This window comes from Tachysurus fulvidraco, chromosome 16, assembly GCF_022655615.1.
Source record: "Tachysurus fulvidraco isolate hzauxx_2018 chromosome 16, HZAU_PFXX_2.0, whole genome shotgun sequence".
Lineage (NCBI taxonomy): Eukaryota > Metazoa > Chordata > Actinopteri > Siluriformes > Bagridae > Tachysurus > Tachysurus fulvidraco.
In genome coordinates, this window is record NC_062533.1 from 5,338,425 (window position 1) to 5,360,617 (window position 22,193).

The 22,193-nt window shown below is 40.8% G+C and overlaps 2 protein-coding genes across 4 annotated transcripts; both read right to left on the minus strand.

Moving 5' to 3' along the window:
- On the minus strand, positions 1 to 6,250 carry myoc (myocilin). Its single transcript, XM_027171283.2, has 4 exons — positions 5,470 to 6,250; positions 2,549 to 2,614; positions 1,949 to 2,047; positions 1 to 1,453 (listed from the first exon to the last, which is right to left on the minus strand). Exons 1-4 carry the CDS (start codon positions 5,930 to 5,932, stop codon positions 666 to 668), a joined length of 1,416 nt encoding a protein of 471 aa, XP_027027084.1. The 5' UTR covers positions 5,933 to 6,250; the 3' UTR covers positions 1 to 665.
- A 4,822-nt stretch (positions 6,251 to 11,072) lies between these two features.
- Positions 11,073 to 21,134, minus strand: vamp4 (vesicle-associated membrane protein 4). Of its 3 annotated transcripts, none has more exons than XM_027171272.2 (9): positions 20,942 to 21,134; positions 19,758 to 19,894; positions 18,554 to 18,655; positions 16,788 to 16,834; positions 16,632 to 16,679; positions 15,699 to 15,799; positions 13,161 to 13,240; positions 12,704 to 12,755; positions 11,073 to 12,596 (listed from the first exon to the last, which is right to left on the minus strand). In XM_027171272.2, the coding sequence occupies exons 2-9, from the start codon at positions 19,758 to 19,760 to the stop codon at positions 12,571 to 12,573; spliced, it is 459 nt and encodes a 152-aa protein (XP_027027073.1). In that variant the 5' UTR covers positions 19,761 to 19,894; positions 20,942 to 21,134; the 3' UTR covers positions 11,073 to 12,570. The 3 variants fall into 3 exon arrangements, with proteins under 3 accessions (XP_027027073.1, XP_027027072.1, XP_027027074.1); XM_027171271.2 differs by having other exon boundaries at positions 16,632 to 16,682; positions 20,942 to 21,131; XM_027171273.2 differs by lacking the exon at positions 19,758 to 19,894 and having other exon boundaries at positions 16,632 to 16,682; positions 20,942 to 21,130.
- Between the last annotated feature and the right edge of the window lie 1,059 nt (positions 21,135 to 22,193).

The window sequence follows — 22,193 nt, forward strand, 5'->3', positions numbered from 1 at the left end:
TTAATTATACAATAACCTTTATTCATTTGAGTTTGTACATAAGTATTATGAAGAGCCATAATCAGTCCTAGGTTGTATTGAGTGGACTAGCTAAAGGACACTGTTAAGTTTATGTACAAGAATGAATGTTAAACATGTTTTCCTCTCAGAATTACAGTGCTGTATACAAACAAAATTGTAGAAAAATAACTTCTCTATTAACACAGCAAGTGGGCCATGCCACTACAAAGGTAAAAGACAAAACTATTCGTTAAAATAAGATTTGATTTTTTTTTTTTTTCTACATAAGATGACCAAAAAAAGTATATTTTTAGTTATGGAATATTTTTTTCCCAAGGCATGTACAGAAAAAAATGACTTGGATGCAGAAACGAAGCTAACAAGCCAGATCTAAATCTGCTCATATAACTGGCTATTAGTTAAGTATTGACATGTGCCTGTGATTTTTCTTATAATCTATGGCTTAAGAACACTAATTAGGCTCAATACAAAACCAGCTTGTGTACAGATTTCTGATATGTTTTGATGACCGCTACAGCTTTTGCTTACATCTGTGATCATTTCAAATTGTAAGTACATGAAAGCTGCAAAGCCAGTATACTTTTTTTTTTGCAATTTCCTCCCCTAACCTCTTCCTCTACAGCTACCATATCAACATACCCCCTTCACTGTTGCATCCCCAGTCGGATGTCATAAGAAACCATGTGGTAGTTATCCCAGGCAAAAAGCTTCTTCTGAGCAGCGTTGTAGTCAACCATGCTGTTGTAACGGTGCCGATTTTGGAATGGGACTGCGATAGCCTTGCTTTGACTGGTGGCTGTGTCAAAGCTGTAGTTGACTGTGGTGTTGGGTGAGGCATAGCTGGCCACTGTGTACAGCCTGCCACAGATCATGAAGGCATTGGCCACTGTGGTTTTGCGAATGTTGGTCTCCCAGCTCTTCTTCACCTCCAGGCTGTGAGGATCCAGCTGGGAGACCACAATGGCACCTTTAGCCTTGTTGGTGCTGTAAATGACCCAGAGGCCTTTCTCGTCCACAGCAAAGTCAATATCTGTATAGCCACCCCACGAGTAGGGGAACTGGCCATGGAAGCCGGCATGTGGCAGATCTCGGCGGGCAGCAATACTCTCCGACCCCAACTCGTAGCGAATGAGTGTACGGCTACGACGCCGCTGGTAGTAGAGTGAGCCGTGGTACATAGCTGCACCTGTGCTCTCCACTGCCTCAGGCAAGAGCAGGACTTTGGCTGGAAAGCCACGAGAAAGCTGATCCATGTCTTCGTAGCCATAGAGTTGGCGCACCTCTGTGCCGACTGTGTCAATTCGCCACACCATGTTGGAGCCATAAGGGCTCACAGCTTCTGGGTCTTGCATCCACACACCATACCTACCGGCGATGCTGTCTGCCTTACGGTGGGTCACTGGTGGTCCCACCCACAGCAGCTCACCACAGCCTAAAAAAGAAAAGAGAGATTACAATCATGAGATCAACTGGGGAATTCAGACAGTTGTCCAGTGTACCTTCGTGGACGCTGACATAATTAGTCCTGTGGTTGAAAGCTGTACACAAGCAAGGAAAGACAAATTATTTGGCAGATTGAAATTGGAATGTAGCAAGAGACTGCATGCAACGAAGACATGCCACATCATCCGAGAATTCTTGCTAGTGTAAGTGATCAGGGGTATGCTTACCCTTTCCTTTTTTAGTCCCTTGCTAAACATACAGCAAGCCCTTTTATAAGCTGGACAGTTTAGGCTTCAAGTACTGAGGTAAAAATAGCTGTATTTGTTCTTGTCAGCAGAGACACCAAGACTCGAGTGTGCTGTATTTTCAGCATATGAGAAGTCATGGTACAAGTACTTGGTTTCAGGCAACTGGATTGTGTCCCTGTGGTGATGCTTTGGTTAGCATGGTGTGTGTAAATAGTACTGAGTGTGACTTTCCGTACCGCTACTGTCTTCAGTTTCCTCTGATCTTGGGGCAGGAAATTCAGCCACTTCAGCCTTCAACTCCTGGTATGCCGGACTACTGTAGGACCAAGAGGGATCTGTGGGAGGATGAGAGAAAAAATAGAAAAAAACAATGAATTCGTAAGGGAGACTAATTGGTAGCATCAAGCAGATGTGAAGCAGAGTGTACACAGTATGTAAAACACCCAGGTGAGTGGAGTTTGAACAAAACACAGGTGGGGGGATAGAAACTGGTGGCCATACACAGCTGTTCCATCTCTTATCAAACTGAGATGTGAAGGTGTTAAATTAACTGACTTACTCTTTCAAGGAACTGGTTTCTCTTTTATTTTTTTATTAATCCAAGCAAAGAGCCAAGATGCTCCCATCTTGCTTTTAATAAAGGAACTACAATTTAGATTCCATGGTCCATTTCACTCCCTAATTCATTTAAGTTTGGATAGAACATCTGCAAAATTTAATTACCACTTAACAATCAAAGAAAATGCAAATCTTTAATCCATTTCCAACTCCTTAACACATTTGTATTGGCTTGAATTTGCCTGTGTGTGCTGAGTAAAGAGGAAGAGTGAATTCACCGCTGAGGCTGCTTGAACCTCCTTCTGTCCTCCCTGGTCTGGAAACCAGATGAGAATGGGATGTGCCTATAGGGCAAAAAAAAAAAAAAAAAAAGGCAAGTCACATTTCCAGATGGGAAGAAAGAACACTTTACACCATATCATGTTTTTGTGGTGTTTAAAACAAATAAGGCAACAGGGACACTAGAACATCCTGGAAAACAAGCTTGCGCTGTTGAATACCAGACCCAGAGTGGGGCTATCTCTGACCTCTGACACACCTGATCCTCTGTTCGCTTAAAGGAGTGTGTCCATGAGAGCTGGGTGGAGTTCAGTGACACACAGGAATCTTACAGGGGGAAATAAACAGTGCTGAGTGGATTACCAGCTGTTATGGAAGCTACTTGCACTTGCACACTTGTGCTTCAAATGGAGAATCATCCACATCTTTCTGCTTCCTCACACACTCGGTGAGGTTGATGCTCTGCCGTGTTTACAACCTGAAGAAACAACCTAACTTTCTGTTTAAGAGCGTTATAAAGACACAGTGGCTAAGTGTTTACAAGCCTTTCTAATGGACCTTAAATTACAGCCTGGTTTTAATTTCATGAAGGTGGATTTGATGAGGAATTGGTGCTGGTGATTATAATTTTGAAAAGGTCTTTGTATTAGAAATCCGCTTATATATATATATATATATATATATATATATATATATATATATATATATATATATATATATATATATATATATTAATTACATTTGGATTTAGTTTTAACAAGTCAATATTAAACAGTGGTGAATTTACCATTGCTAGCTTCAAACGAAAAATTAGCAGACAAATGCAAGCCTAAGCCCGAAGGTCTGTTTGTCTGCTTGAGGCATGTGGTGTTGTTTTTTTGGATGGATATCAGTGTCGTACAATGAGAAACCTTTCAAAGCAAAGCAAAGAGTGATTTGAACAGAACATAATTAATTACACCTGAATATTGCTCTCCTATTGACTGCCGGCATGGTGAGTCTTTGCTGCTTAGATGCTGTTCACCACACTGACCTTGAAAAGGTGAGAACGCATTAAACGTCTTGCTTTTCTTTTATTTGAGGGATGAACATTCAACCTGCTCATCCAGTAATAAGGATCTTCGATACTTGACTAACATCTTCATGCTTAATGAAGATGAGGGAGAAAATTATACAAGGCTAAATCTGGTAAGCGTGAACGATGTTTCTTCAATATAACACTATAACTGAATTTTATTTTAGAAAATGAATAAACATATCTTAAGATCAGACATATAGCTGACTATGTCGAATAGGGTTGGAGACACCTAAAGATGGATTTTAATATTTTATGCTTATTTATATATTGTTATTTTTGTGTCTGTGGTCTTTCTTCTTGAATTAAGGCTGTGATGGTCATTGCAAAACAGTGATTTTGTTCCCGCAGCATTTTCTGTGATGATTTGGAAGTCTGTTTACGGAAACCTACTGGCACAGACAACCAGGATGAAATATACTGGTCCATGGAGGAATTCATGACCATGCCAGTTTTTTAACTTTTCTGGTCAAGGATGACAATAAGTGTATATTATACTGTATATTGTATAGTGTATTGTAGAAAACAACATTGCATATTAAATGCTATTAAAACCCAATACTGAATTTTAGAACTTTTCTCATTATTTTAAAAGGTGAAAATAATACGGATATACTGAAGCTCCCAAAAAATAAAGGAAGCCAAAAGAAAGATTGCTGAATTTTTCCTGTCTGATCAAACTATATACTGATCTTTTGGAAATGTCCTATGTAAAATAATATTGAAATTTATCAGATGATCTGTGTGTGTTACCCCCCCCCCCCCCCCCCACACACACACACTTCACTGCCGTGTGAAGAGAGGGCTCGGTGTCTTACAAATGAGTGTCACTACAATTCAGTGCGTTTCTTGTCCCTCTGTTAAACATTTTACATTTTTCATCTTTCTGGCACTTGGCTTGGCAGGAAACATAGGTGTCAACATAAGGAGTAAAACAGATGTGGACAAGATAAGCATAAAAATAAAAGGTAAGAACATCTGTACTTCCTTATGGTAACATGGGAGTATTTAGTACAGAGGATCGCTGGTTTCATGTGTTCGAGGTTGATAACAAGATCAAGAGAAGCACCATGTAGGTAGGATAAAGCTTCAATCAGTCATGTTATAGAGTCACTTGGGATTTCTTCTGTTCACAAACCACTTAAATATGCCCAAGTGAGTGGTTGGTATAAAAAAAAGTATTCACTGTCTCTTCTGTCTCTTCTATATAAACAATGATGGACTGTTTTTACCATGATTACTATGTTATTCTTCTGCACGCAACTTCATTCCCTTTATTCTCATCCGTGCTGGTTTTAAGAGGACCGCCTGCTGGCCACTGGACCACCTCGGTGTGATTAATACTACCAGTCAGCTGTGATGGTGAGGGCTGCAGGAATCTAAAGGGCATATGACTCCTTACCAGCACAAACACATACAGTGACTTATACTAACAACGTGCTGTACCTTTCAGTCTCATTTTGTTTTCAGATTTTATTTTAATTCGCACATATTTTAAAATGAGGAACCCAGACATGGCATAGCTTAGAGCGAGGCGGTGTTTCAATCTGATCTGGACCTGATTCCACATGTTTAATCTGTCCATCGTGTCCATCGATCCTTTAGTAAGTATGCATGCTATGTGGCTAGAATGCTAGTCAGCATCCACATCGGCTTATTCTAAGCCTGAAATTCTAATTTCTAAATTCTAAGACTGAAGTCTACTGGCTTAAACCTTAGGCTCCTTCACTTCACATTCAAAACAACGCACCTGAATTTTTTGACATTTTTTCTATTTCCAGATCTATTCAAAGCAGCTCGACTTGTAGTATACACTTCTAGGGTCACTAATACAAGGGTACCTACCTGTTCCTGGTTGGAGGTTACTATCATACAGTGGTACACTTTGTGAAGACTCCTTTGGGCATGGTCTGCTCCTCAGCCTCTCCACCTCACGCTGGAGGTCCTCCACCGTCTGCTGGAGCTGCCCCACCTGTTGAGTCAGCATGGCTTTCTCCTGCTGCAACCTGTCTCTCTCTCCAGCCACCTGTGTGTAGGCGGTCCGGAGTCCCATCTGAGCTTCAGTACCCGATGCTTCACCTCCAGATAGGCGGGATATCAGCGCTTCTACCAGCCCCAGGCGAGACTTCAGGGCTTCCATTTCAGCACTGGATGCTGTTGAGGGGCAGCTGGCCTCTGTAGGGCTGTCCACCGTGAAGGTGTATTGACAGCGTCTGTTGCGATCATTTCCTCTTGAGAAGCTGGCGGCGCTTTGAGCCTGAGTTCCTACCAGAAGGCTGGAGATCCACATTACAGCCAGGAACCACATTGTGAAGCAGACTGTCAATGGCTGGAACACACAACCTTTTGCTGTTTCTTGTTTGCCTTGGTTACACTTCGATGGTCCCCTGATTCCTATTTCTACACTAGTCTTGTTCACTCTTCACATTCAAAAGAAGAGATGGATAAGTGACTGACTTGTTTCCAGAACCTTTATGCACAGCTTAGTCTTTAACTTTGTTTCTTTCCTGTCCTTGTGTTTCTGCAGATTCCTAAATCGGGTGACAAACGTTTATTGGTGATTGATGTTTGTGATCCTGGTTCAGTTTGTGTTCTGTGCTCAGGAGGCAATTTCTCTGAGCCCTGGGTCCCCAGCAGGGGTTATTTATACAGTCTAAAAGGAGGAAAGAAGGTGGGGATGTGGGAGGGAACGGGTGAGGGAGGGATTTCCTCAAACAGCAAGTATTTATTACTTTTTTCCTCTTTAATCTTCTCAGTGACGGTTATGATGAATGTTTTTTTGTTGCTGCTGTTCAAGTGTTTTTGTTGGTTCCTGGGTGAAAATATTGGGGCGGACAAAATTATTTGTCCATGCGCAGGACGCTTTCTATAATATATATATACACACACACACACACACACACACACACACACAAATATGAAGCGATTTTGGTTGCCCAGGTCTAGCTCGCTAATTCATTGAACATCTGTTCTGAAGTTTGGGACTATTTCAGTTTTACAGCCAGGTGTGTTGTCATTGTGTTGGAACTACACACTTCAAGAGCAGGCAATAAATTAGAGAATATGAACGTCATGTAAAACCTAATGGTTTGGATGATGTTGGGAGTGTTCTATAAAACATGTCCACTGTTTACAATGTCTGGGCAGAAGTGTTTCAATATGAGTCAATTGAGGTTAGGGTGTATGGGCTGTTTGCTAATTCTGGTGCTGTGTGGTTTTTGTGGCCCTATCAGCTTGCTGCTGATGCTCACTGTGGGTGGGGGGAACTTGCAGTAAGTCATTTTAGAAACCCTGTTATGTGAGTGGGTGAAGATAGATAGGGTTACCCCTGTGGCCCTAACTGAAAAATGATGTGTCACAAGCATGGAGCCTGGGCAAAGAATGTGTGCTCTTATGTCACCATCGACTATTTAATGGGAACACGCTAAGTGACATGTCTTTTTAGCAAGTCAGTGTCTTGTCAAGTTGCTAGTCTTCTTTTAAGCAAAAACTTTCTAACTGGTTTTAAACCTTAAGCAAAATGTGATGGAATAAACCTGCATTTTCTTCCTATTCCACTATTACCTACTGTACAGTGTGATGGATATTTTCTAGCTAATCTACAAGGGTTTCCTCTCTTGTGATCGAGAGAACACAAATCAAACACTTTTGACTATGACCCCTGACCCCTAACCTTATGTCTACTCGGAGTCATAAATCTGTGTAAATTCTTTAGATTCTGCTATACTTCAAATCAGACCTGAACAAAATACACCGACAAAACCAGCTGTACAATATTTCCCAAGAAAGACTGGAGTTAGAAGATACATGAAGCACTTTCTCTGTATGAGTGACAGATACGGCAAAATATTATTTGTAGTCACATGACCATCACACCTTTTTAGAAATCATATCTCTCTTAAAATGTTTGCCGGGATGGTTTAATGACCTTAGTTGATCTAAAGGAAAGCTAATCTCCCTGTTTAATAGGGATGATCCTATCTTGTAGGGTTCTACTGTACATAGAACCTTTAAATGTTTCCCCAAAGAAACAAACCACTGAACCTTTACATAGAATCTGAATTTCATATCGATGACAGTCATTCATGGTTATTTGCAATGCCTTCCTAGACATTAAATGCATACTTGTTCGGTTCAGAAAAACGTACTATTATTTCAGATTCATTTCTTGGTCTTGGTCTATACATCCTTGTTCCACTATTATTTGAATCTTAAACCTTTTTTTTGTTTTTATTTACGTTCCCTCTTTTATCCCTCACTGGTGCTATTCCTATTCTTACCCTTCACCTGTAGTTTGCATGCTTTTTCAGCCTTTGTCTCCATGATTGACATGCTTTGATCAATTACTGCTGTGAATGTCCTCAAACTTAAGATGCCACATCCAGAACCAAACTCTCGAGTGTGGTCTCTCACTACTCCGTTCACAAAGTATGTCCATGGCCACAAATTAAAACTGGCAGTTTGCACCTTAAGCCTCTGCCAGTTTGTGGGTGTTTTTCCATAGTGCATCCAGCTGCCATCTCTTCTCTAGGTAAATGTCATGTGCACACACATCTGGCACTCTGCTTGATGTAAAAGAAAACATGAGTCATCAGACCAGGCCTCCTTATTCCACTGTTTCGTAGTTCAGTTCTGATGCTCACGTGCTCATTATAGGAGCTTTCAGTGGTGTACAGGAGTCGGCATGGGCACTCTGAGCAATCTGCAACTACGCAGATCTATCAGATGTTCTGTCACCTTTCTATCATAACCAGCAACAACAATTTTAGCAACTTGTTCTACAGTAGCTCTTCTGTGGGATCAGATCAGACAGCTAGTCTTTTCTCCCCACACCCATCAGTGAGCCTTGGTGAACATGAACCTGTCTCCTGTTCACTGCTTGTTCGTCCTTGGACAGCTTTCGGTGGGCACTAACCCCTGCATTTCAGGGACTGTTCACTCGCTGCCTAATATAATCCACCCCCTTGCAAGACGACACCGTCGCAAGATAATCAGTGTAAATGACTGGTTAAGTTCATTAGGAAAACTTATACACCTGCTAATTTATGCAGGTATCTAATCAGACAATTATGTGGCAGCAGCACAATACATAAAATCACAAAGATACAAGTCAAGAGCTTCAGTTAATGTTCACATCAAACATCAGCATGATGGAAAAAAGTGATCTCTGACTAACCGTGGCATGGTACTTGGTACCAGGGATGTGGTAGCTCAGTCTTTAAGGTGCTGTACTACTGTATTGGAAGGTCATGAGTTTGAAGCCCAGTTCCAACAAGGTGCCACTGCTGGGCCCCTGAACAAGGCCCTTAACCCTCAATTGCTCAGTTGTATAAATTGAAATAAGTCACTCTGTATAATGGTGTCTGCTAAATGCCAGAATTTTAGAAAAGTCTCATACAAGTCTCTCAAGTTTGCACAGAACCTGTATGACAGATAACCGGATGTGTATGAGCATGTTTAAACACTTACTGACAGCTAAATATACTGTCGGATAAAAGTCTTTTGGTAACTTTTAGGTTGTTATGTAATAGTGATGTGTAATAACTATGACCTGAGCTCTTCTGTCAGTGGGTCATGTGTTCCAATGCATATTATTTTAAACTCAAAACATTCCGTAACTTCAGATCATGTCCGTGACTGTCCTGTGGTTTATTCGTGTCAGGGTTCACAACCTGCTTTGGAAGAATTTGTTATTCACCCATGCCTAGGGAGCAATAAGTAGAGAAACTTTGCCTTGCGTAACAATCCAGAAACAAAGAAGCTTTATTGGTCGTGACTCAACAGAGTCAGGGAAATGTACTAACCATAATAGATGCTGCTGAGCATGAATCCATACTACACTATTGATCCAGAGAGGTGTGGGAGGAGGAACTGCATGTTCTCCATTAAGAAGAAAGCAATAATGTTTGTTTAGGAAATATTTTTTTTCCCCATTCCAGTGTGGCAGCTTTATTCAAACACAAGTCTCAAACGCTCGTCTGTGAGATCCTCTCCGACAAACTATGTTCCAGATGAAGAACATAACGTACTGGCATATTAAACATCCCAGGCACCGAGAATGATAAAAGAAGCAGGCAACATCTGGAAGCGACTAACACTTCTTATGAAGCGAGTTCACATGTTCAATAACTTGGATGTTATTTTTAAGTTTAAACAATTATTGGATTTTTTTTTTTTTTACCTTTTTTCCCCCCTGTAACTGCTTTATCCCGGGCAATGTCAGTGTGGACCATTTATTCTTATTTTACTCCTTTTTATTTATTTCTTTTTTATTTAAACTTCCTAATGACTGTCACATTTTCTTCTGAAATGACTTAACATTAAGAAACATGAACATCAACATGAACCAACCGTAACTTAATGTTAACGTAGTTAAACTTAACGATTAGTTTGGACTAAAGTTAGTGACATTACAAATGGTTATTTCATTGTAAGAATTGTACATAAATTAGCATAAATTACAAGAAGTTGATAGGAATAAAATGAATCAGTAAATAGAGCATCGGTATTTATCATGGAATAACGTAGACGTTAGATGTGCCGTTATTCCGCTTGTTTAACTTTGTACGAAAACTAAATGATCTATATGCATACAGAAAACTTAGATAGGAAATAAATGTAAAAAGTATATGTAAAAATGACTACATTAATTATTTTTTTAGGGGCAGGTGTCTTAAGGAAATATGTAATAACATTTTTATATACAGTATATACTTATTTTGTACTTTTCATTGCCATGAAACACTAGTAATATCTTTTTTAATCAAGGATTTAACGAGAGCATGCTGGGAGATTTGAGTGTATGTGGAGACTTGAATACGTTTCAAACCAGAAGCCCAGCAGTTGGACTCAGACCTGTACTTCTTTAGCTTGACGTTTTCAGCAGGTCTTGATGCGCCACATCGATACAAACTTCTTGAGTAAAGCTGATGTGATGCAGTGAGACGGAAAATTAAAGTGGGATATAAGGTGACGGTGACAAAGAAACTGAATACTGTTCCATCTCCTCCATCTCCCTATAAATAGGCTGGTTATTGCTGCAGCATTTAATGTGTCTTTGTGCTGGTTGCCATGGTTGGCTTGGTGCTGGTGCCTAACATAGACCTGCACAAACCAAATACACTCTGGCAAGGAGAACAGAGCCGACGGGAAATACGTTGGATGGAAGAAAAGAGAGACGCGGTATTAAAACAGGATAAAGGGCAAAAGGAAATAAAAACTGGAATGATGAGAGTTTTGAAATGGAAGCAGTTTTAGTAGTGACCTGGGACCTGTATTGAGCAGTGGAATCTATTAAAAAGACAAATAATCCAATTTACAGTAGAAGGAAGAGAGCAGAGGAATGAGGAGAAGGAAGTGAGACATCAGCGAGGGTTGTTTTAGTTGAGGGTGACAGACGTCTCCGTTTCATCTTTTTTTTTTTTTGTCTGAAAAGCATCCAGCCCGACTCGCCTTTAAAAGCAATTTATTTCGAAACGCAAAAGTAATTCACAGTCTATTAATGCACTTTCCCCTTCTTTTAAGTTAATGGATATTTACATATAAATTAAATACAAAAGAACAGTACATCATTAAAGCGATACAAATTTACACAGGTCTCTGTGTTACTTCCTGTTAACAACAAAACCATTAAGAGCAACTCCACTATAGGCTGTACATATCTGATTACTCATCTAACCCACTTTCTGAACTCAAAACACTGTGCTCCTTCTTCCTCGAGTAAGATTAAAGGCTTTTAAAATCCCGTGTGTGGGTAAGAAGCATATCGTTTCCATATGACCTCTGCAAAAAAATACTGCAGTTAAGTCTGGTCCTACTTTACTGGATATATTCAGTGTGAGGCAGCTTGAGTCGTTTGGTTTACGAGATTTACGTCTATGAGGTGTGCGTGTGAACGTGTGTGTGTGTGTGTGTGTGTGTGTGTGTATAGGTATTTATAAGCTATAGATCCGAATTTCCACTCGTTTCATCACCTCGTTGCTTGAGCAGTCATCAGATGAGTATTCAGGTTTGCATGGCCTTACACCTTAATGAAGCTCATAAAAGCAGCGAGAATAACTTATCAAAATTAGTAGAAACAGAGCTAGATTACTTACACCTTTTAGAAGAAGTGCTCAGTGTCAAATCAAAACGTACAACTCACCACAATTAGCCGTGATCATTTACCTTTAAATAAAACATCAAAAAAAAAAAAAAGTATTTCCTTTAAAAGAACTTGATTACAGAAGCTGATGTTTAGTTAAGAGGCTTTTTTTCTGTGCCATTGGATCTTGGTTTAACTCTAATAATGTGTTTTAATGAGATCTTATCAACAGTACAGAGTGAAGGGGGAAGGCTTCCTCTCCTGCTTGGTGACCTACTTCTACTAAATGGGGGGTGAACAGATGATAGGTGTGTGTTTGGGAGGGCTGGTGAGCATGAGAGGAATGGCTGAGGTCTTTGTTTTGTCAGACGACAGTATTATAATAAAATCGGATAGAAACTGTAAGACTAAGACTGATTCTAGGTTTAGAAACACTACGATGTATATACATTTACTGCATGAGGAGGATACAGTGGGGTGTTGGGTGTAATCTGGGGTGGACCGCTTGCAATGGCGTGTGGACATTTTTTTCAAACAACGTTCTCCTTAAACATGTGTACACACACACACACACACACACACACACACACACACACACACACACACACACACACACACACACACACACACACACACACACACACACACACACACACACACACACACACACACACACACACACACACACACACACACACACACACACACACACACACACAAGCTCTTCACTGTCCCAGGGTTGATGATCCTGCTGAATCTTCAGTCGGTCTTGCAGCGTCCTGTTCTTGTGTGGAGGAATTGCAAAGGGAGATGAGGAGGATGGAGGAAGAGCAAGATGTAGCCTCCAGCCTCCATCCAGGAAACTAGTGATATCGCAGTATCACAGGGACTACGTGGAAATGAGAGAAAGAGAGAAAGAAAAAGAAAAGTCATTGTTTTGTTCACTGCATACAGCTAAATATAATATTGATCTGAGAGACAAGACTGTATACGTACTAATTATAATAAGCAGCAATACGACTATCACTAACGCCACGATCATCTTCATCTGAGGGAGCAAGGAGGGAGAAGATTAGTGCTGTTTCATTTTATATGGAAAAGGAAAAACAGAAACTGGGCTTCCAAAGAAATCTGGTAAATATATACTGTAGGTTTTATAAAACAGGCTCGGGTTTCACACAAGTGCTTGCTGCATCATAGATATCCATCATCTTTAAATATATAAGGTAAAGGTTAATATTAAACACATCAAAATTTCAGAAATCTTTAATAGATTGAAATTCTATTAGGATTATAAAATTAGAACGTCTCTATTACATTCATTATTACTTCGACTTGTGGATTTGTGAATTAAATTTCCTACAACAGCCCCATGAGCGGTCTGTCCGACTGACTGACCGAATGTCTGTCTGTCTTTTATTTATAGGAAGCTGGAAGTTACTAGACGACGTACCTTTATGTCCCTCCACCACATCCTCCGGTGCAGCTGTTTGGCCCGGCTGCTGAACGCAGATGCGTTGTCCGACAGACTCTCTGGAAATCACGTGAGCACGAAACAGACAATCAAAAACACTTTGGTCTAGACGTGTATTCACTGAAGAACAGGACATGATTACGCAACAAAAGTATCCAGTATTTATTTATAAAACTAGGACTCTGGAAGAACCAAAAAAAAAAGCACTGTGATGATGTCCTGCCCATCCCACTACACCTGGATGAGCTGCAGAACATCAGGCAAATTTCAAAGACTAGTAAATTGTGGAAAGAAAAGTGTGTGTATGAGAGAGAGAGAGAGAGAGAGAGAGAGAGAGAGAACAAGAGAGAGAACGTGGACCCTCACCCTACCCACCCCCACTTATGTAACAGCCCTACTGGGATCACGATTACCGGCCCAGTCTGTCTCCAGGAACTACATGTTGACGTTCTCTGAGCAGAGAATCTAGCTTGGCTTGGTTCCTTTGTCTGGAATTCTCAACGAATCTGGCTAACGAGCACCAGAATAACGATAGCAAATTAAAAGGCATGTTGACGGGCGATGTTTCGCACCACTCTCCTGCATGCATCATCGCTTCAAGTTCACAACCTTTATTCGGTTTGACGTTGGCTTTTTAACGAGCTCAGAAAACGAGAGTTCCAAAGACGGACACGCTGTGTGTCACCGTGAGTGCTGGGATGGCAAACAAGTACAGGTATAAACAACAAGATCAAAACAAGCAGCAACTTTCCCTTCACACAAGGCCAAGGACAATTATCTGAACGAGTCCACAGAGCGGTGCCGAGGCAAAGCAGCATTCCTGAGGAGTCTGTGAGTGGCTGAAATACGTAGAACTAAATATTTATACTTCGTCGCAGCCTTGACCTGTTCGGAACACGTTTCTGTTTATTGACAGCTGACCCAGTGGCTTATATGATGTAAGAAACTGCCATCTGGTCAATGTCTGCTGCACGTGACCGAAAAACAAAAATTATATCAAACCAACAACAAATCTGTCGTACCTACTACCCATAATGTCCAAAGGGCCATAAAGCTCTTTGCATCTAAACATCACCACATTATATTGTTACTATATTGTTATAACCGCTCATTGAATGCATTTTAAATGAAAATGAAGCCTTACTTATTTGTCCAAAGCATTACTGTTTTATAGTTTATATACCTGTGACCAAAGTGTGTTCCATTTCAATTACCCCGGAAATGAGGTAAAATATATTAGCATTTTGGGCGGGAGTAGAAAGATCGGATCGATATCCGATTCGCCGAGACGCATTTATGTGTCCTAACGTAAATAGAACAGTTTTAACAAATCAGATAGCTATCGGATCAGAGACAACACATGAAGTGACCAGGTGTAAAAAGGCCCCATCGCTAACCGTACGTACCTCATCCGAACTTACAGCTGAATAAACCCCAGTAAGTTATTAGGCTCATGGTGACATTTTTGCATGTATGCTGCTTTATTTAGCTGTTTTCATTATTATGACCAGCGTAATTATTTGTGAATTGCCCTGTTTTTTTCCCCTTCTAAACTTTTTTCCCCTCATTATTTTCATCTGAAGTTTTTCCAGTAGCATCACCAACACCAAAAATGAACCAATACTTATCTATTGTTTTCATTTCATAATGAAATGAAAACTTTCTCCATTTACTTTGACAAAGTGATGCCAAAACAAACGGAGACTTGAACACTAGCCCAAAGATTACTATCATAAAACGCAGAGCTCCAATGCAAAATATGTAAAAGTTAGCAGGTCTACTCTGTTATTTACAACACGACCTCCAGAGACACTCGATCCTTTCCCGATGCTTTGGCTTGGACTTTCACGGAGACAAAAACATCCTTGACTGATCTACCTCAAACGTTTACTGAACTGCAAACCAAGGGAGATAAAACTAAACACTAACGCAGGAGATGTATTCAGTGTGAACCAGGAGTGACACATGGCTGTCTCAAATAACCTAGATCAGTGTTTAGTAAGCCAGAAATGTTTGCCCTTTCCCAGATCCCAGTATAATTATACTGCTATTCAGTGTTGTTTGGTCCAAGCATGTTGGTAGCTGGAACAGAGCCCCTGTGGACTATATTGAGAAACTCTTCCCTAGATACACATTTAAGAGTAGATTCAAATCACTTATTGTTACTAACTTACACCAGCTATGACTAAGAAGTCCACAAGATCCGTTAAAATAGTTAAAAACAGATGTTGTTATGAGAAGTCGTTGTGTGGATCTGAGAGATTTTGCCTTGAAACATTCAAATACATGTTGTTTGCTGAAATACATCTTGTTTGCCAAGCCACAGGTTTTCTTTCTTTGGTTGTAGAGGAAACGAGAGGGAAAAAACAAACATTGGTAACCACTAGACTACTGATCCTACATTAGCCATGTCTGCCTTGTGTCATGTTATCATCTCGCCCCAGACACTTTGGTGAGTGATTTGTAAATCCCTTGTACTCGATTATGTTCACTTTAGTGACTGTTTGTACATCTCACCAGATTTATCCTGCAGGTCTTCTAAGCGCTCTCCACGGTCAATCACCTTGGAGATGTTCTCCTGCATCACATCGATGACCTCATCAACCTGAGACTGCACCCTGATGCACAAAAGACCAGAAAGAGTTGCGGCTGAGTTTCACAGGATTTAGTACCGGTAAGTGTTAGTACACTGAAATCATATCAGGAGAGGATGTGTTGACTTACAGGAGATACTGTATACTGTACAACAGTGGTGCATGAGGCAGGTTATTTTGATCTATATGTTTCTAGCCAAGCTTTAGTTTAAAATGATAAAAGTACAGAACAATCAGTGACATGTGCTGAGCCTATCACCTGCTACAGACACGTGCTTCACCTCCTGCCACCCACAGTTGTACTACTCGCTCCGTTGGTCTGGGACACCAAAACACTGGTCAGGCCAAGGGTTGTGGCCAACACTGGAAACCTCACATTGGCTTACTTAAACAATTTGCAGCATGGCTGCATGGGCTGAACCACACCAGAAGCCGGAGCATTAGTGGAACTTAACGACGTGGCACAAACTCAAAACAAAAGTTCATACCAATACCACATCCCTAAACATCAACATCTTGGGCTAGGACAAAAACCAAACTGTGTGTGTATGCATTCCATGTAATGTTTTGAATTACACACTTCCAAATGCAATTGTTCTGGTCTGGTATTATTCTGTATTCTGGTCCTGGTAGCCTAAATAATGATAAAACCTTCCTTCTTTCTGGCCATTAGTGTGAATGCAGGCTGGGTAGGTCTGAGAAAAGTATGTCTCCATCACTGGAAAAGTGTGTGTTTTCAGAGATCCGTTTATGAGAAGTTATGTAAGGTCACCAGGACTGAAATTCAAGCCATGTGCAGGAGAAAGTATTGTGGGTGTCTCTGTGTGTGTGTGTGTTGCCTCTGATGATAACTTACTGTCTAATTTTGTCATTCGGGGGGGCAAATCTGGGTCCAGTTGGTCCTCTTCTGTCAGGAAAAAAAGAACCGTGGTCTTATTTTCAATCATTTCAACATGCAATGTTAAAACCTGTTACATTTAAATGCAAATGTGTGTGTGTGTGTGTGACTCACAAAAAGAAGTCTTCCTCCTCATCAGAGTCTTCCTCCAGCAAGTTTCTCTGTTAAAAGAGAAGGTCAGATCAGTGTAATATACTGTACGTAAGTAACATTTAACTCCACTTTATCTGTATATCACTTTGAATGGTGTCACTAAGCAGCTCAAACAGAAATATATCAATACAGGAGATACATTTTTAGTTCATACATTGCTCAATTTATCCCTAATAATCAAGCCAGAGGTGATGACGGTGAGGAAAAGTCTCTCGGAGACGATACGAGGAGGAAATCTTGAGCGGAACCAGTCTCAAAAAGAAAGCCATGCCTTTATTTTGTACAGGTAGAGATGTGGATGAGGAATATCTGCTTCACATTAGAATTTTACAGTGTTACTGTGACCAAATGAATACTCTAGGTGATTACAGATAAGCGAGAGCTGTTCGAGAAGGTGGGCGAGGTTTAACAGAGTTACATAACACTGTAACTGCACCCAGACTCCACGTGCACGTCTGGAGTGTTTTGTCTGCTGTATCCCCAGTGGCACGGGTTCTTAGCAGTCATATAAATACAAACCAGTCTCTTTTTTAGAAATGAGGTAAGAATCAACAGTGCTTGTGTAACGACCACCTGAGGGAGGTTAGTAGATAAATATCAGTTCGGCGATCCGACTTTGCAGATGTTTGAACTGGAATATTTATGAGGAAAACTTTAGAAGTCGTTTCTTTGGAAGTACCAAAGCTTGTTATTGTCGGCCGGCATTTTGCAGCTGCTTGTCTGACAGACCCGAATACGGTGATGACAGCAACGAGAACAGCGTCGTATCGAGGATTTCTGCACAAGCTAGAGAATCCAGAGTAGACGGACATTCTCTAAAAAGTGTGAATGAAGCTAGCAAGATGTTTACTCCTGTGTAAACCCAAAGCCTGTGATGTATCTTCATGTTATTTTATAGCTGGGATTTTTAACCTCCTAATGTTAGACATCTCTTCTGCCATCTCTTCCCTCATCGATCTCTTTTTATGCGTTTGCGCCTCATGCAGAGACGCAGGTAGACTGATGGCTATATGGTTTGGTTTAATGTCATGTGGACACTAATTTAGAGATATAACATTCTAAAAGGGAAAAAAGGGAATCGAGTTGGGTAATGCAAGGACAAATACATGAGAATGAGCCACAGACATGGACTGGTAGTCGTTACCGGTGATCTGCTGGGAGGAAAAAAAAAAAGTGTGTGTGGAAAAATGGAAACGCAGATAAAATGCATTAATGTTCTGAATGTCAGTAGAAGGCAGTGATGAGGTGCTTTAACAATATACAGACATTTTGTTTACTGAATGGACAACTATGCATCTAGTGACATTAGAGGTTTAATGATTTAACCTTCATCCCTAGTGCTTCACCATTTGTTTCTAACTCTCCCAACCCCCCCCCCCCCTCTTTTTGCTCACTCCTTAACTGACTCGACTCACTTGAAGAATGTTCCTTGGTGCCTTTTATCTAACTTAAAATAAATGTAAAATAAATGTACGTACAAACACTAAGGTCAAATGGTTTGTGGAGACCTGACCGTCACACCCTTATGTGGGTCTTCCCCAAACTGTAGGCACAAAGATGGAAGCACTGTATTGTCTAAAACATCTCTGTAGCATGACAATGTCCTTGGGCACAAAGCACTGAGCTCCATGAAGACATCACCAAATCCAGTCTCTATGGTGTCCAGGATTGAAGCCTGATTTAGAATTAAATATTCCCACAATGCCCTGCAATGTGATATGGCTTACCCTTTCACTGCGCACAGAGCCGGTGACCTCGTCATCGTTCAGGTGCCGCTTAAATTTGGGAGGCATGCTGGCATCAATCTGCTCCTCCCTCTCTGGCTCCCTCTTGCAGGACCACAGGGGAAAAAAAAATCATCCATCCATTATAGCCTACACCTTCAGAAATTATTTATCAAACACAAGAAATTGCACAACTTTACATTCCCCTATAGTGTGGGCTATATCGCTATTATAACCTAGGACTGAATAAAAACTGGCAGAGATAACATGAAGAGATTTAGATGCACCAGGAAGAAAGTAATTGAGATGGGCCGGAAAAATATTATTTAGAAAAAGCTGTGGTTGTTCGTGACAAATCTGTTCTATGTAAAGCGGTTAACGTCATACAGATGCTAAAATGATGATAATTATACAAATGATAATTATAATATTTTTTTGTAATAACATATCCTAATCATTTTTCCCTTTTCAGAAATAACATGCTTGAAAGAAAGGTCAATTATCTGCTAAAAGAACAATTTCAAGTTTGATAAATTAATTTCAAACAAATCAAAACAAACAAACAAAAAAAAAAACTGGCTATTTTTTTTTTTATATTTCGAAACATTTTGCAAATAAAGATCATTTCGAAAATTCCACAGCAACATTCAAAAGCGTTTCTCCTACGAATACACTGCAGGTACGCAAAGCTTTACTTCTCACCAGAGACTTCCATGGAAAAACTTAAAATAAACGATAGTTTCAGCTCCTATAGATATATATAGCTCCTGCAGATATATAGAGATATAGTGTGAACAGGGGACACGAATCTTCTGGGAGCCTTGACTTGGATCACTGTGGATACATCAATACTAAAGAGGTTTGGAAACTGGGATTGATGCATTCCTACCTGAAGAAGATTCTTCGTCTGCTTTTACTAATCCGTGTCAACGAACACTTTTAACGCAAGTGTACGAATGGAAAACGGACAATATCAAGATCCACTGGTCCGTTTTCCCTACAACGTCTAAAAGCTTCTAGTAAACTACAGAATACAGACACGGTTTTCATTCTTGGATATCTCTTGAGGCAAAGAGACAAGCTGATAAAGGTAATCTGTCAAACATCATTGTGCAGAAACTCATCCCCAGTAAAACAAACCCCCTAAAAAAAACATCCCTCTGGCACTCCCACCCCTTCACCCAAATTCAGGATGGAGGTCTGGTACCATTGAATCCACTGTCCTCTCTTTGAAATTGCTTTCTGCTTGTTGTGTTGGAAAAAGTGGATGGAAAACAGATTGTCTTCTGGCCCACGTTCACGGCGAACAATCCAGAAATCAGGAGAAGAGAGGGGGTTGCAAAACTGGGGATGCAAAGTCAGAAGCAGGGAAATAAATAGAGAGAGAGAGAGAGAGAGAGAGAGAGAGAGAGAGAGAGAGAGAGAGAGAGAGAACTTGTGTAAAAAGGAAGGAGAGAGACGCAGGAAGAAACACACCAAGAATATTGACATATATTTAATATTAATACACCAATGAATACGCAGATGTTGATGATCCCTCGAGTGAAGAATATGTTAAAGACTATGGTTATGATCCGGGATATGACCGAACTGGTTTATTCTGAAGGTGTCCAGGAAAACTGGTTGAAGACCAAATAAAGAGATGATGAAGATGATGAAGAAAAAGATAATGATGAAGATGCTTTACCACAGAGGGTAGATATGAAAGGTCATTTTATGTTCATCCACTGACACTAAAAACAGTGTAACAGAGCTTTCACCAGCTGTATCACCCTTTAACCCCCCCCCCCAAAAAAAACCCACAACTACCTTTTAATTTAATGTAGAATCACTACAGTGACGCTAACTAGTCAGTAGCTAACACATCTTAGCCGAATTAGCCGACTAATCTTGTCTAAATTCGGACAATATCACCTTTTAATGATTTATAAAAAGGTTTCAAAACAAATATTAGCAACAGCCAAACTAATGCGGAATCCGTGTGAAATCCAGGTCGACCTAAATGACACCGTTAGCTAGTTAGCTAAACACCGGCTGTGTCTCAATCCGCACACTAGTGCACTACATAGTGTGTAAGAACAGCGCTGACTGTGATGTAGCATACTGTACTATTTAGCACGCTAGTGTAGTAAACAGCTCGGTATTAAAGCCTTACCCTGGCTTTCAGGTGCTACAATGTACATGTTTAGCTATTGATACAGCGGCTACTTTACAGCATGCAGGCAGAAGTAAATAAAACAGGCACAAAATAAAATACTAAGCAGATGAAAGAAAGAAGAATAAATAAATTAAAAAGCCAAGCCGCTAATACAGCTGTGTCTGTGCATCTCAGTACAACATACACAGGCCTTTGTGAATAAACACCATCAGACCCGTGATATCCGCATCTACCTTTAGTTTGTTGTCCTTGAGGGTCGAGCGTTCAGTTTACAACACGGTTACAGGTCAGCAAACCTGTAAAGGAGCTGATGTTTTGCTGTAAGCTGTAACGAGCTGCTGCTTGACCGGGAAACAACGCACTGATTCCCTTCTCATATGACCAGGAAGTGAACGACGACGCACGCACGCACGCACGCACACAGCTGGATCAGCTGCACGTTATAAACATGACCTTAAAGCCGTAGGCAGGTCCTTATACAACCGGATATGGGATGCTTTAATATTATCAGACACGATTATAGTCTATGTGCTGCACAATTGTATTCCCAGTTGAATTATTAAGAAACTTCATCTCATTCTTGAATGATATGAGGTTGGTACACACCACAACAGGTGACAGGTGAGACTGAGGGGGGTCGCCTCCAGCATTCGGACAATCAGCACTGGCGCTCCTCAGGGATGTGTGCTCTCCCCACTGCTATTCTCCTTGTATACTAATGACTGCATTTCAAGTGACCAAACTGTTAAACTCCTGAAATTTGCAGATGATACTACGCTCATCGGGCTCGTCCAAGATGGTGAGGAGTCTGCATATGGTTGTGCAGTCAGGACAGCCTAGAGCTAAACACCATCAAAACTGTGGAGATGATAGTGGACTTTAGGAGAGACCCCTCAATAGTACTAAACCCCCCACCCCCACCCCGCCACCCAACACACATACTGTACACACACACACACAACCCCACATCTCCAACAGCCCGGTGTCATCTGTGGAGTCCTTCAAGTTTCTGGGCACTACCGTTTCCCAAGACCTGAAATGGGAGTGCAGCATAAACTCATTAAAAAGGCCCAGCAGAGGATGTGCTTTCTATGTCAATAAAGGAAGTATGTATGGTCTGCCACAGGAGCTGTTGATGCTGTTCTACACTACAGTCATTAAATCTGTCCTGTGCACATCCATCACCATCTGGTTTGGTGCAGCAACTAAACAGGACAGGAACAGACTGCAACGCACAGTAAAAACAGCAGATAAAATTATTGGTGCCCCCCTGCCCGCTCCCCAGGACTTGTACGACACAAGAACCAGAAACCGGGCAGGAAAATCACTACTGACCCTTCACACCCTGGACACCTCTTTCAGCTCCTCCCTTCTGGCAGGTGCTACAGAGCTTTGTTTACCAAAACTGAAAGACACAGGAGCAGTTTCTTTCCCCAGACAATCACCCTGATTAACAACTTACCATAATTATATTCCCTGCTTCAT